The sequence below is a fragment of the Sceloporus undulatus genome, chromosome 5 (assembly GCF_019175285.1).
Source record: "Sceloporus undulatus isolate JIND9_A2432 ecotype Alabama chromosome 5, SceUnd_v1.1, whole genome shotgun sequence".
Lineage (NCBI taxonomy): Eukaryota > Metazoa > Chordata > Lepidosauria > Squamata > Phrynosomatidae > Sceloporus > Sceloporus undulatus.
The window spans coordinates 26,638,513-26,653,642 of record NC_056526.1 but is presented as its reverse complement, the minus strand read 5'-3'; the positions used below and the strand labels follow the sequence as shown (position 1 = coordinate 26,653,642).

At 39.2% G+C, this 15,130-nt stretch overlaps 1 protein-coding gene across 1 annotated transcript in view; it reads right to left on the bottom strand.

Moving 5' to 3' along the window:
• LOC121930906 (thromboxane-A synthase-like) overlaps positions 1-15,130 on the bottom strand; it is a 185,750-nt gene that overhangs the window by 103,454 nt on the left and 67,166 nt on the right. Inside the window, exon 3 of the mRNA XM_042467902.1 lies at positions 1,603-1,696. Coding sequence (XP_042323836.1) covers positions 1,603-1,696 — 94 coding nt within the window. The remainder of the gene's footprint in view (positions 1-1,602; positions 1,697-15,130) is intronic.

The window sequence follows — 15,130 nt, the reverse complement described above, 5'->3', positions numbered from 1 at the left end:
TCTAGGCAAGGAATATTCAGAGTGATTTTGCCAGTTCCTTCCCATGAAATATTTTTCTGAAATACACCTGGTACTCATTGGTAGTTTCCCATCCAAGTACTAACCAGGTCAAATCCTGCTTGTCTTCCAAGATCAAACAGAATGTGGTGTCTTTAAGGTATTTAGGATTCATATTTATTAACACTAAAATTAAAAGAGAAAGCAGCCATCCTACTCAGACTGCAACACTGAATGTGTTAGTCTGGTATGTTTGTGTGTGAGAGAGTGGAGGGGGGGGAGAGAACAATTTGCATTCTCTACCTTATGTATAGCCCAATTCATTAAAAGCTGTACAAATGAATGGTTCTTTCTAGACTATCACACACCTTGCTTTCCAAGCTTCCATGCCTGACTGCATGCATGCAGAATTTCACACATACAGTGTACAGCAGGGGTAAGTAACCTTTGGCTCTACGTATTTGTTGGATTTCAGCTTCCAGAAGCCCCAACTAGCATGGTAAGTGGTAAATGATTGTGGAAGTTGTAGTCAAAACACCAGGAGGGTCAAAGTTCCCCCACCTCAATCAATGCAGAGCCTTGTAGTGATGTCTACAATCACTACATCACAGCTAACATTTACATGATTCTCCTTCTACCTACCAACCCCACAATGTTCATTGCAATATTTGAACCAGGGTATCATAAGTTATAGAAGTTTAATTTGTACAATAAAGTTTTTATCCATCTACTTGTCTGTCTGTTACAGTATACAAATATACATGCTTTATCACAGATTAACCAAAAATCATTATCTAATGGAACCAAAGTGAAAGCCACAGGATCTGACTTATCAACCATTTTGATACCTTCTTAGCAAACACTTCAGATTTCTGTACTTTGTGCTTTAGAAGTATAATTATGAACCTATTTATCCCTGAAAAATTGCTTCAGAATTCAAGAGTGATCAGCAAACTTCAGCTTTCTTTACACTATATCTTTGTTTGATCCATTATGCATGCAAAAGTATTAAGGATTCTTAGGTGTCCCCAATCTAACTTGTTTCACTCAAATGTAGGCCCTCAACATCAAGCCAGGCAATCTCAAGTAAAATTTCTAGTCGTCTGCAAACTCTCACAATTGCCAAATCCTACAAAATCTTACGGTTGCACCCACCCTCATTTATAGAATTGAAATCTTCCATTCAGTACAGTGTTGTCAATTAGAACAACTACATCTGCAATATATATTTCTACTAAATGTATACTGGTGGCATCTGGAGTACAGAATTAAGTTTCTTGTGAAACAGACTGATGGAGCAGAAATTTTGAAATGGAAAAAAGAAAAACCTTCATGTCAACAAGAAAGTACTCAGGTCATGGGAACCACAAGAACAAGCAGGAACTTACTGTTATGTGGAAATCACCCCGTTGGAACGTGCCACCTGAAGTCTCTGATTTCTATGCTTGCAAAAATCAATAAAAATAGATTTCTAGGTCTTGGTAAAATTGAAAAATCTCACACACTCCTGTTACTTTCAGCTGCAAGATGCTCAAAAGGCAAGAGATATACAAGCACATTTAAGTTAGGTCATAGACCAATAGACAACACGAAAGAACTTCTTACCTTGCGGAAATATAGCAGATTTCCAATGAAAGGCAAAGGGGGAGGATGGCGGATGCCCATTTTCTCTAGTCTGGAGTATGTAGAGGTGGAATACCTGCAGAAGACAGAAGGAAAGGTGAGAGAAAGCCATTCTTTTTTAGTTAAAGCAGGGAAAAATTTCTTTTTTTATGTAGTTTTGTGAGATGTTGAGCCTTCCCTGTCAAAGGGCTCTGGTGCCACTACAAACTACAAATCCCAGAATTCCATAAGATTGAGCCATGGCCGTTAAAATGGTGTCAAACTGTATTATTTCTGCAGTACAGATGCAGACCTAAAATTTCTGATTTCTATCTATTGATGTGAAAAGTAGACAGTGAAGAAAGCTGACAGAAAGAAAATTAGTTCATTTGAAATGTGCAGCCTTCCATCCTCTGGAAACTCCCTCTGTTGTAATATGATGAATGAAATTCCCTTCTTAAACATGAAATTCCCTTCTTGAAAATATTTGCAGTTATAAGACAGGGCAGGCATTTATCAGAAACCTTTTCATTCCAAGGTTTGGTGTCTCCTTCTCTCAGAATAAAAGGCTCACTATCAGCCTTCAAGTTTCTGATAGACATTAATAAAAACAGATTCTCAGACTGCTAGTAAGCTTAGATCAGTGAAATGGTGCTCAAATCCATGATGAATGATTTCCACAGAGCGATCAACACAACTGTGGAAGAGAATTCCCACTTATTGATTCTACTAGACATTCTGTTGAAGGGCTAGGGAACCTACAATATTTCTCACATTTTAATATAGTTTTTAAACTGAGCTCCTGTTTTATTTTGTCTCTTTCATCATTTTATACCTAGTTATTTCAAATAATATTATTGTTTCAAAAAATAAATCATTGTATTATTTTTGGTTTTAATTATTGCAGATTGCATATATAATCTGCTCATAATTTGCACATAAAGATGGGTTTTCGATGTATGGCCATATAAATGTAATGAAGAAAATAAATAATTGCTGAACATATAAGTGAGAAAGCTTGTATTTTATAATTTGTGTTCTTCACATGCAAAAAATAAACTAAATACCCTTATAACAGCTTATAATATTATAGTGTTTTTAAAAAACTGAGAAGGCTGAATGAACGAGACAGAGACATACATTAAAATGATAATTTATCTTTTGGAAGGAAAGCAATACAAAGGTAAAGTCATTTCTTTCACCGTTGTAATATATTATTATTTCTCTTTTGTCTTCCAAATACTATGAAGCTGGAACTGTCACTGCATATTGTAGCTATGCCAGTTGTACTGACTAAGGTTGCTGCCACATCGCAGAATGAATGCAGTTTGACATCTTTTAACTGTCATGGCTCAATTCTATGGATTCCTGGGATTTGTAGTTTGTTGAGGCACCAGAGCTCTGTGACAGGCAAGGCTCAATATCTTACAAAACTACAAATCCCTGGATTCTATATCATTGATACATGGCTGTTAAAGCACTGTCAAACTGCATTAATTCTGCAGTACAGATGTAGCACAGAGCCATCTCCAAGACTCCTCTACTGCTTTGCTTAGTTCCTGGAAATTCATACCCGGGCCATGACCTCTGTTCTTTCCAATGAGTTCTTTCCTTCTCTGGACTCTGGAAACCACAGATCAAATTCCTGCTCGGTCATGGAAATCCACTGGCTGACCTTGGACAAGTCGCACTCTCTCAGCCTCAGAGGAAGGCAATGGCAAACCCCCTCTGATCAAATCTTTCCAAGAAAGCCCTGTGATAAGTTCCTTGTAGGGTTACTATAAGTTGGAAGTGACTTGAAAGCTAAACTAAAAGAAGTGGATATCACATATCATCCAATATTTCAAAAGTGAAAAGTGGGACACATGTGACCAAGCAACTTTAGAGTGTGGTCAAGAAGGTAAAAGTTATTCAATGCTCAAAACTACACCCCCATGGCTCTAAGCGCTTTAAACCTGTTAAAGTATTTAATGTGTTTTTTGCATGTTAAATCCTCTGATTGTTTTAAATTCTGAAATGTTTTAAATTATGTACTCTGAGTTTCCATGATATAGGGCAGGAATTAATACTTGCATTAATAAATAAAAACAAATATCAATATCTACCAGAAAATAATATGTTGCGGTTTCTCATATCAAAAACTCATATCAAAACAAAGGTATGTAGAGCACACAACATAAAAACTACAACAATAATTACCACTTTTAAGGCAATAGAGGTAATACATTACTGTAGTTAAGTCTTCCCTGTTCTATTCAGTGTGTGCTTTAATTAATATATTGTTAACCCAGTTTGCAAAACTATATATTAATTTATAATGTGCCAGAAATGTACTACAGGCTAAGTAACATTTTTGTGCTGTCATACTTTCTAAACTCATGATGGTGGAGTTTTCAAATACTGTCTAAGTCAGATGTCAGATTTGTATATAGTTTTAAGTACATTTTAATATATTAATTTGTGTTTTAACTTTTTTAATTAATTGTTTTTAAACTTTATATTCATAGTTTTTTAAAATACTTTTGCATTATTTTTAGATTGCACTGTTTTAAATTGAAGAAGAAAAGGAGGAGGAGGAAGAGGCAGCAGCGGCAGCAATAGTTATAGTAGTATCAGGTGGTGGGTTCTGCTGAACATCATCAGATAATATCAAATATATATTTGCACACATCTTGGCAGAGGTAAAACGGAGACACTTATTTACTGTATATAAAGTGAATCAAGAGTACAGCATTCTTCAGCTGGGTAAGGACCAAACCCAAAATGAGCTACATATTATTGTGAGATCTGGTGACTGCCTGCTGAATAATGTTGCGTGACCTACTGATGTTCAGTTTCAGTAGAGAAATCACATTCAGTGTTGCACTTTCAAATATCTGCATATTTTTACTAAAACATAGGTCATTCTGTAAATATTACACCAACTTCAAGAATGTTAAACTGCTGTACACATCAGCCAAGATAGAGATTTCAACACTCATGTATGGTATTGTTTTATGCCAACCAAACCAGTAGCGTTTACAGAGCAAATTCCTTCTGTTGGAGACAAAATTCATACCTAATTGCAAATCTGTACACACCAAGTTTAACTACACATTATGACAGATGCATTTAATGTGATGTCCTCATATGTCTCTGTGCCCTCTTCTTCCTCATAATATTCAAGAAAGGATAATGCATAGCATGTTAGTGATACTATTATGCCATGAACTGGCCTGGTCTGTGGCTGAAAGCAGAGCCTGGGAATGTTACTTTTGGAAACTACACATCCCAGAGTCCTCTAAACAACATGACCAGTGACCATTTGTATGAAAAAGAAACATGGTCAAGGATAGTGTAGCAACATTACTTTGCGGGTGTGATTATTTAAATACAAATATTAAGGAAAGGGGAGGAGAGAAATAGAGGGGAAATAGTTAATATCACAACACAGTTCTTAACTAGAGAGTTTAAGGCCTTTGACAAGGTCCCCCATGGTATTCTTGCAAGAAAGGAAGTAAAATGTGGGCTAGACAGTACAACTGTTAGGTGGATTTGTAACTGGTTGACTGGCCGAACCCAAAGGGTGCTCAACAATGGCTCCTCTTCATCTTGGAGAGAAGTGACTAGTAGGGTGCCACAGGGTTCTGTCCTGGGCCCAGTGCTATTCAACATGTTTATTAATGACTTGTATGAAGGAATAGAGGACATGATTATCAAATTTGCAGATGACACCAAATTAGGAGTAGCTAATAACCCCAGAGAACAAGATCAAAATTCAAAATGACCTTAATTGATTAGAAAGCTGGGCCAAAACTAACAAAATGAACTTCAACATGGAGAAATGTACGATACTGCACTTAGGGAGAAAAAATGAAATGCATACATTTAGGATGGGGAACACCTCGATTAATAAGACTACATGTGAAAGGAATCTAGGAGCCCTTGGCCTCATTCTCACTTGCAGTTTAAATCGATTCTTCATTTGTAAAGTGGAAGGCTTTCATGGCCGGCATCCATAGTTTTTTGTGGGTTTTTCGGGCTATGTGGCCATGTTCTAGCAGAATTTCTTTCTGACGTTTTGCCAGCATCTGTGGCTGGCATCTTCAGAGAATGCTTTGCCTGGGAAAACTGGATGTATATATACTGTGTGAGCCTGGGAATGCAGGAGTCATTTGCATGTGTATTGTTCTGTGTTGATGGCTGGCCTCAGCATGGGAGGCTAATGCAAACGAGGATTAATGTCTGCTAATTGGTGATCATTATCTGCTGGGAAAGCCCCTGACTCTGAATGGTTTACCATTTGCATTTGCTGAGTCCTTATTTTGCTCAGAACTGGTAACCAAATTTTGTTCACTTTAAGGGTTTCCTCTTTTCTGTTGAAATTGTCCAGGTGTTTGTGGATCTCAATGTAGTGGTTGGAATGGTGCAGAACTTCAGTGTTTTCAAACAGTATTTTATGCCCAGGATGGTTTGTGGCATGTTCTGCTACTGCTGATTTTTCTGGCTGGCCCAGTCTGCAGTGCCTCTCATGTTCCTTGTGTGCTGGCCGCAGTCCAGGACAGATAGCCCTGTTTAAGTATTTGAAGGGGTTTCACAATGAGGATGGAGCAAGCTTGTTTTCTGCTGCTCCAGACACTAGAACATGAAATAATGGATGTAAGCTATAGAAAAAGAGATTCCACTTCAACATTAGGAGGACCTTCCTGGCAGTAAGAGATGTTTAACAATGGGACACACTCCCTCGGAGAGTGGTGGAGTCTTTTTCTTTGGAAGTCTTTAATCAGAGACTGGATGGCCATCTGTCAGGGATGCTTTGATTGTGAGTTCCTGCATGGTTGGGGGAATGGACTGGATGGCCTTGTGGTCTCTTCCAACTCTATAATTCTATGACTATATGAGAGACCATCAAACTAGGAATCAATAGGAGAAGAAGCCATGGAACCCGTACCACCAAGAATTTGATTCCTATAAATTGAAAAAGACTTCTAGAAATGAACATTCACTACTATGCCCCCACCCTCTTTTGGGAAGTTATTCCTCTTCCATGGGTGCTATGGCTTTAGTAATAAGATTTATTGCATACTAGGAGGTGATATGTTGGGGTTCCCCCCCCCATCCAAGTTTAAAATGCAATTTCACTAAGCAGTAGAAAATTTCATAACATTTTTTCATCATGTAATTACATGCCTTAATGATGTAATTCGACATCTTAATTGCATAATTAAAATGACATGATGTTTCAGCTTAATTAGACATCCTAATTATTATGCAAGTTCATACAGTGCCATTGCAATCCCCTTTGCAAATGCAGAACAAGTTCTCCCAGATCAATTTTCAGCCATTTTCTACATGTCAATAGGATGAATGAATTCCAATCTGAATACATAAAGGCACACATATAAATGGAGGGAAGCACCTGCCCTGATAAGTATGATTGATTAGTATCCTTGTTATTACTGCAAGTGGAGCAGCCTTGTACTTTTCTATGCCTGGAAACAGCAGACGGCTTCAGACACTGTTGCCTGATGGCTCCCATGTCAGGGAGGCACTGGGACAGCTCTGGGCTTCAGTTCCAAATCTGAAGGGATATCCAACTTTTCTCCCTAGATTTAGTGCCCTAGATTGCTGTTATATGCCATCAAGCTGGCTTCAATTTATGGCAACTCTATGAATGAGGGACCTCCAAAAGCCCTGATCATCAGCAGTCCTGCTCAAGTTTTGCTAACTCAGGCTCAGGGGTTCCTTGACTGAGTCTATAATGTGGTCTCTTCTCTTTTTCCTACTACTTTCCATACTTTTTGAGTATTGATGTCTTTTCCTCTGAGTCATGTCATCTGATGGTATGTTCATGTATGATAGCCCCAGTTTAGGTATTTTCAGTTCTAATGAAAGTTGAAACTTGATTTGTTCTCAGGGCTAGCTAGCTATTGATTGATTGATTGATTGATTGATGATCTATGATATTCACAGAACTCCCCTCCAGGAGTTTTCAGTTTAGGGACAGTAGCTCAGAATTGTCAGCCAGAGAAGCTACAGTGTCTCACCAAGCTACAAATCCCAGGATTCCATAGGAAGTTCCAAGGGCAGTTAAAGTAGGATCATAACACCACACTTGTGTGCTGTAAAAGGGCTCTTTATTGGTTCTGATTTGTCTGGTATCTGCACAACTCTCCTCCAGCATGCATTTCAATTTTTTTTCTTCCTGTGTGGCTCAAGTGGTTAAGATGCTGACTCTATTGACTGCAAGATCAGCAGGTCGGCAGTTCGAGGCCCAGGTGCCACATGATGGGGTGAACTCTCATCACTTGTCCCAGCCTCTGCCAACCTAGCAGTTCAAAAGCATGCAAATGCAAGTAGATAAATAGGTACCACTTTGGTGGGAAGGTAAACAGCATTCTGTGCAATCATGTTTGTCACATGATCACAGACTAGTCTCTGACAATGCTGGCTCTTCAGCTTAGTAATGGAGATGAGCACCACTCCCTTTGGTTGGACACAACTTGACAACCTTGTCAATGAAGAATACCTTTACCTTTACCTTTTAAGCTTTCTTCACTATCCACTTTTCACAACTTTACATAGAAAATGGAAATACCATGGCATGGATGATTCTGACTTCGGTGTTTAATGATATATATCTTTGTTGTTATGTGCCTGCAAATTGTTTCTGACTTACAGGAACTGTAGGGCAAACCTACCACAGGATTTTCTTGACAAGATTTTGGTCAAATTTGCCTCACTCTTAGGCTGAGAGAATGTGACTTGTCCATGGTCAAACAGTGGCTATCCATGATTGAGTGGGGATTTGAACCCTGTTCTCTAAAGTGGTAGTCAACACTCAAACCACTACACCATGCTTGTAATAATTTATCTAGTTCCTTCATAGCTGTCTTTCCAAGTCGTCTAATTTTTTTAATTTTGATGAATGACTGAGTTAAGATACAAAACATCTTTAACAGTTCACTCATTCTAAAGTGAAGCAAATAATCTCTGGTCATTGCTTTTGTTTTCTTAATATTCAGTTATAACTTTGCTTTTGCACTTTCTTCTTTAACTATCCTTAACTTTCAACAATAGTCCCTTCAAATCTTTGCTATAATCTGTTAGTACAGTAATACAGTGACATTGGCATATATTAAGTAACTGATGTTCCTTCATACAATTTTCTCACCTCTGTGTAAACTCACTTTATATTCTGCATATAACTTTAAAAAGATAGGTTGACAAAATGCAACCTTCCTTGATTCCTTTGCCAACTGGAAACTATTCTGTTTCTTCACATTGTGTCCCGATAGTTGCCTCTTGTCCAGAGAACAGGTGATTCATCAGAACAATCAGATGTTGTGCTGTGCACATTTCTTTTAGAGTAAATCATATTTTCTTATGATCCACACAATCAAAGGCTTTGCTATAAGCATAGTTAGATCTTCATCTGAAATGTTGTTGTGCACTCCATTATCCAATATATGTTTGCAACATCATCCCTAGTCTCTTTTCCACTTCTAAATCCATCTTTGATATCTAGCTTTTTGCACTCTATATGGTAAAAGTCTTTGTTGTAATATCTCGAGCACCATTTTGCTTTCATGTACAATAGTCTTATAGGCCCGTTACAAACGGGCACCCTAGGAAGGACTCAGTCCGTGCTAGGGTTAGAAAGGGGCGTCTCTTCCAGATGCCCCTAACCCTAGCACGGACTGAGTCCGTAACAAATGGTGGCGGCCGTTCCACACGGCCGCCGCCATTTTGACATAATGGATGCTCTGCGTCTGCACGTCACGCGGCGTAAGTGATGCCATGAGTGCGCGACTAGCACCTCACGGCGTCTCTTCCAGGCTGCAAGAAGGAGCGCGATTTTCGCGCTCCTTCTTTGCTGCGTCTGGGAACCGCGCCATTTGGCTGCTGCGGTTCCCAGATGCAGCAACCGGCGGTGGCAGCAGACCGCCACAATCCAGCGGTCTGTAACGCGTCATAGTTACTGCAATCCTTATTGTCTCCTTTCTTTGGGATTGGAGTGTATATCGAATGTTTCAAACTTGGATATTTCTTTTAAAAATTGGACCAATAACTGATACGAGAGCAACTAGTCATGACAAGATCATATGCTTAATTACTATTACATTTTAACACAGGATCAAGAAAAGATTGCAATCTCAATGAAGCCAAATTACTTATATTAATCTTTTTAGGGAATTGTAACAAGATAACCATGTATATTCTCTCTCTTACGTACACAATTACCTATCTTTCATCTGCATTTACAGCAGGCCTTTGGTATCCACTAGGGTTTGGTTCCAGGACCAAAATCCATGGATGCTCAAGTCCCATTAAATACAATGAATAGTCAAATGGTGGCCCTTATATAAAATGGCAAAATCAAGGTTTGCTTTTTGAAATATATATATGGGTAGTATGTGTATTAATATCTTTCTTGTATTCATGTTGACATACAATGATATACTAAAAATGTATGACAATAAATTCAACAAATAGCAAATAAAGAAAAAAAATCAGCAACAAAGCCAATAAAGGCTAAACCAAAACCAAACCAAAGGACAACTGGAAGCGTTCCTTCTGGATGCCTACAGACACAAAAATTGATAGGTAGCTAGATAGACAGATGCATGCACATGCAAACACACCTAGTGGTACATCCAATAAAAAGGGAACACTGTATACCTCAGGAAAGAGTTAATTCCACAGCTTCAGTGGCAATGAATATCTTCTCAGGGCAACCTTTGCTTTTCTTCACACTGGCTTAGTTCAAACAAGGCAGCTACTGTAGTGTGGCTGCACCTATTACAGCAGTAGTAAAGGCACACAACTACAACAAACATTTGAAGACAGGCCCAGAGCTTAAAGAGACTGCTGCTAATGGAGAAGGCTATTTTACTGCATTTCTTTTATGCTTTTGCTCCAAACCTTCTTGCAGACAAGGGCTGTGGCTTGTATCTGCATTGATGCACTCTTTGGGTCATCTTCAGCAAAAATCTCAAGCAAGATGCAGAATTTGCATTGACCTTCTCATCATTTTTCATTCTGAGTGATTTTAACTATTTATGCCTGATGAAGAAGCCAGTGGGCTCCAAAAGCTTGTCTAACATATTTTGTGCCACTTAGTTGACCTGCTTTCAGCTGGCCTAATAAAAAGGTAGCACAGATTGCATGGCTTATTTTTCAAGTTTTTCAAGTCTATTTTGTCCAGTCTTGAGCACAAGGGATACTTATATGAGAAGAGGGACCAATTTAAGCCAAAGACTTGTAATACCACAATCTTTCCCTTAACTGGTGCTTCTAGAAATGTAAGATAGATACAGTATACACTTCAGTGATGCACACCCTAGCAATGGAGGCACACTGAGAATAAACAATTGTACAAGAAGACTGTCATAGGATCACAGTAATCCTGGATTCAACCCTGATCCTGGAAGCTCAAGTTTCAACTGTGGCCAGGAGTGCATTTGCACAGTTAAGGCCTGTGCACCAGCTGTGCCCATTCCATGAAATATCAGATTGGGCCATGGTGACAGATGCCTTAGTTACATCCCGTCTGGATTACTGTAATTGAGAGTGTTCAGAAACTTCAGCCAGTTCAAAGAACTGCAACCAGGTTGTTAACTGGAAATAGCTATAGAGGGCACAACACTCCCTTGTTGCAACAGCTACACTGGCAGACAGCTCAATTCAAAGTACAGTACTGGTTATGACATATAAAGCCATACAATCGGACCTCCATATCCAAGAATTCTTTATCCACCAGCTCAACCAACCACCATTCAAAAATATTCATCTAATCCCCCCTCCCGCCCCCCCCCAAAAAGAAAAGCCTTGATTTTGCCATCTTATATAAGGAACACCATTTTACTCAGCCACTGTAGATAATGGGACTTGAGAATCCACTGATTTTTGTACCCACGGGGTATTCTGGAACCAAACCCCATTAGATACTGAGGGCCTACTGTAGGAAGCTTAAATCCTGGCCATCTGATCAACTACTGTATATTTCTCTATGCCTGGACCCTGAGTTCCTCAATAGAAGCCCTTCCTTTAGCTGTACCACATTCACAGGTACAGATGGTAGGTAAATAAGATAGGGTCTCCTCAGTGGTTACCCCTAGGCTCCATCCTGAGGGACTGGAACAGCCGCTCTTTGCTGTCCTTCCATTGCTGGGTCAAGACTTTTTGATTAGTATTCTGGTAGGCTTTTAGAACTGAATTCTTCTAAGAAAAGGACTTTTAAGAGCATGCTTCTAGCACCTTCAACCAAATAACTCTCTGTGTTTCCTCCTGTCTCTTTGGATGAACTCTCCTCGCTGCTGAACTATTCCAAACCTGCAACCTGTTCTCTTGATCCAATTCCCTCCCGCCTTCTAATCTTTTCTGCCCTCACTCCTCTATATCTTCAGTCTCTCTCTCTTTCTACAGGCTCCTTCCCTTTGGACTTTAAACATGCTCTCATTTCCCAAATTCTGAAAAAAAAAAAAAACCCCTTTTCTTGACCCCTCTTCTTTGTCTTGGTATCATTCGATTTCTCTTCTTCCTTTTATTTCTAAGATTCTGGAACGGGTCATTTATTCTCACTGTCTTGGGTTTCTTGAAGCCAACTCCATTCTAGATCCCTTTCATTCTGGTTTCTGCCCACAGCATTCTATAGAGATGACCCTCACAAAGATCTCGAATGATCTTTTGTGGGCCAAGGCAAATGGCCTTTACTCTGTTCTCATTCTTCTTGATTTTTCTCTTGCCTTCAACACTGTGGATCACTGTCTCCTAGTTGATATACTTTCTGACCTCAGGTTCTCAGATTCTGTTCTTGATTGGTTTAAATCTTATTTGCCAGATAGACCTTTTGCAGTGGTCCTCTGTTTGTCCTCTGTTCCCTCATATGTTGGAGTTTCCCAGGGCTCTGTTTTGGGTCCCCTACTGTTCTCTCTTTACACATTGTCCCTAGGAAAACTTATCAGTTCTTTTGGTTTTTCCTATCATCTGTATGCCGATGACACTCAGCTGTATCTTTCCAACCCTAACCTTTCTCTGGGGCTTGAACAGCAAATTTCATCTTGTCTCACTGCTGTCTCGCAGTGGATGAACCATTGGTGTTTGAAGCTCAACATGTCCAAGACGAAGCTTCTTGTCTTTCCATCTAGGTCCACCCTTCAATACTCCTTTTCTGTTTCTGATGACAACATCTCTATTTGACCAGTCAAGAAAGCCCACAGTCTTGGCTTATTTTTTATTCTTCTCTGTCATGTATCCCCCAGATCCAGGCCACAGCCAAGGCCTGTCAATTCTTTCTCTACAATATTGCTAAAATCCGTCCATTTCTCTTGGCCTCTACTGCCATGACTCTGATCCATGCTCTGGTCATCTCACAACTAGATTATTGTAACCTCCTTCTGGCAGGGCTTCCTCTCTCTCATCTCTGTCCTTTAATTTCTGTTTAGCACTCAGCTGCATGCATTATTACATTCCCTCGCCGCTCTGACCATATTTCTCCTCTATTATCATCCCTTCACTGGCTTCCCTTCCCCTTCCATATTCAGTATAAGCTTCTGCATGGGCTGGCCCCTCCTTACTTATCTGAACTTCTTTCTCCCCACACTCCCACTCATACCCTCCATTCTGGTAGTCAAGGTCTGCTGTCCCAGCCAAGATTCTCCACTGCCCCGTCCCAGAGTCATCCCTTTTCACTTGCTGCCCCTCACTTCTGGAACCTCCTTCCCCCACAAGCAAGGGTCCTCACTACTTTTACCAGTTTCAAAACTGAGTTGAAGACTATATTGTTCAGGGCAGCATTCCCAGGCAATGTGTGACTGTTTATCCAATTGTTATCTAATATTTTATTTTATTTCATAGTTGATGTTCTTAATCTGTTGTCTCCTTATTTTATCTAATTCTATCTTGTATTATTATCTATTGTTTTATATGTATTTTGTAGAATGTACACCATTGGCAAGTTTCATTTTTATCGATTTTATTGTCTGTACGTACAGCGCTGTGTAAATCTACAGTGCTATATAAATAAAGTATAATAATAATAATAACAATAATAATGCTGTATTATTTTAATTGGTACTGGTTTAAACTGCTTTTTATCCTTTTAATGTATTTGTTTTATTATTGTTAATAGCTGAATTGTATTATAATGGTGACCTTTTATATGATCTCAACTACATTGTAATCATTTTAACTTGTAAATCTCCATGTAATCTGTAAACCCCTTATTCTGCTTGGAGAAAGAGCGGAGTATGGTGGTGGTGATAGCATGATTGTTTTATGCTTACCAAAGTACAAATTTAGAAAAAGCTACTCCATTCTCAAATCAGCCCTGTACTATCTCATACTAAAGAACCAGCAGGATATGGCATGTAAATTTCTTATCTGAAATATGACCAAGAATGCTATTAGTTTCCTCATGTTTGGTACACATTTGCACATAGTTTAGACACTGTGCTTAACATCAATCTGATATGGGGGGTTGGGTGGAATGCAGTCCTGGCATTTTTCAAAAAGGGGGGGGGGCATGACAGCCTAGGGCCCTATCACTCTCATCACGAATCTGTTTCATGTTGCTTTTGAAAGCTATAGGTTCATCTTAGGAGGGAAGAAAAGAGAATCTGAAGGGAATGAATGGTTGTGCAGTTTGACCTCTTGCATAGGCTTCAACTGTCCCCCTCCCCTTTTTTGATACCTGACACCATTTTACTGGCGAAAGGGGTCTTTGTGTTCAATTTGGGCTATTCCTGTCATCCTGTTACTGCAACTGTAACTACACTACATAATTATACGTCTTTGATATTACTTTGCTTCATTGTACAGAATCCTGGCATTTGTACTTACGTCTTTGCTATAATTACACTTTTGTCTGAACTACAGCACTTGAGCCCTTAACAGAGATTTCTAAGTACCTCCTGAAGCTACAAATCCTGACATTCATCAGGATGAAGCCATGGCAGTTAAAGAGAGTTTAAATGGTCATAACTATGTAGTGTAGATGCAGACTGTATTTCTAGATGTGGGATAGCTGATGGGCAGCTAGCTTTCCTTGACTCTAGGGCACATGCATCTGAAGTGCATCTCCACAAACAGCAACACAAGCACACTGACCAGGTATGTCACTCACCAGGGTGAGGGTGGGGGGCTAAAAAAACTATCACTGGTCCAGTTCTAGCTGAATCATCAAGTTGGAAGTGACTCCCAGGGGCATCTAGTCAAGCTCCCTGCCAGGGCAGAAATCCGCTGCTGAAATACCCCTAAGTGGTAGACATCTAATTTCTATTTTAAAATCTCCAGTAACAGAGAATCTACCAGAGATCCCAATTCCTCTGTTAAACAGTAATCATTGCCATGATGTTCTTCCTGCTGTTTAGTCAGAAACCTTGTTGATTATCAGAATTTAGTCAGAATTAATTGTTGATTTGTTGTTGTTCCTCACCTCAATCTATGGGAAGAGGCAAGTAAGAAATAAATACATATCATGGGGAAAGGCGGGTAAGAAATTATTATTATTATTATTATTATTATTATTATTATTATTATTATTATTATT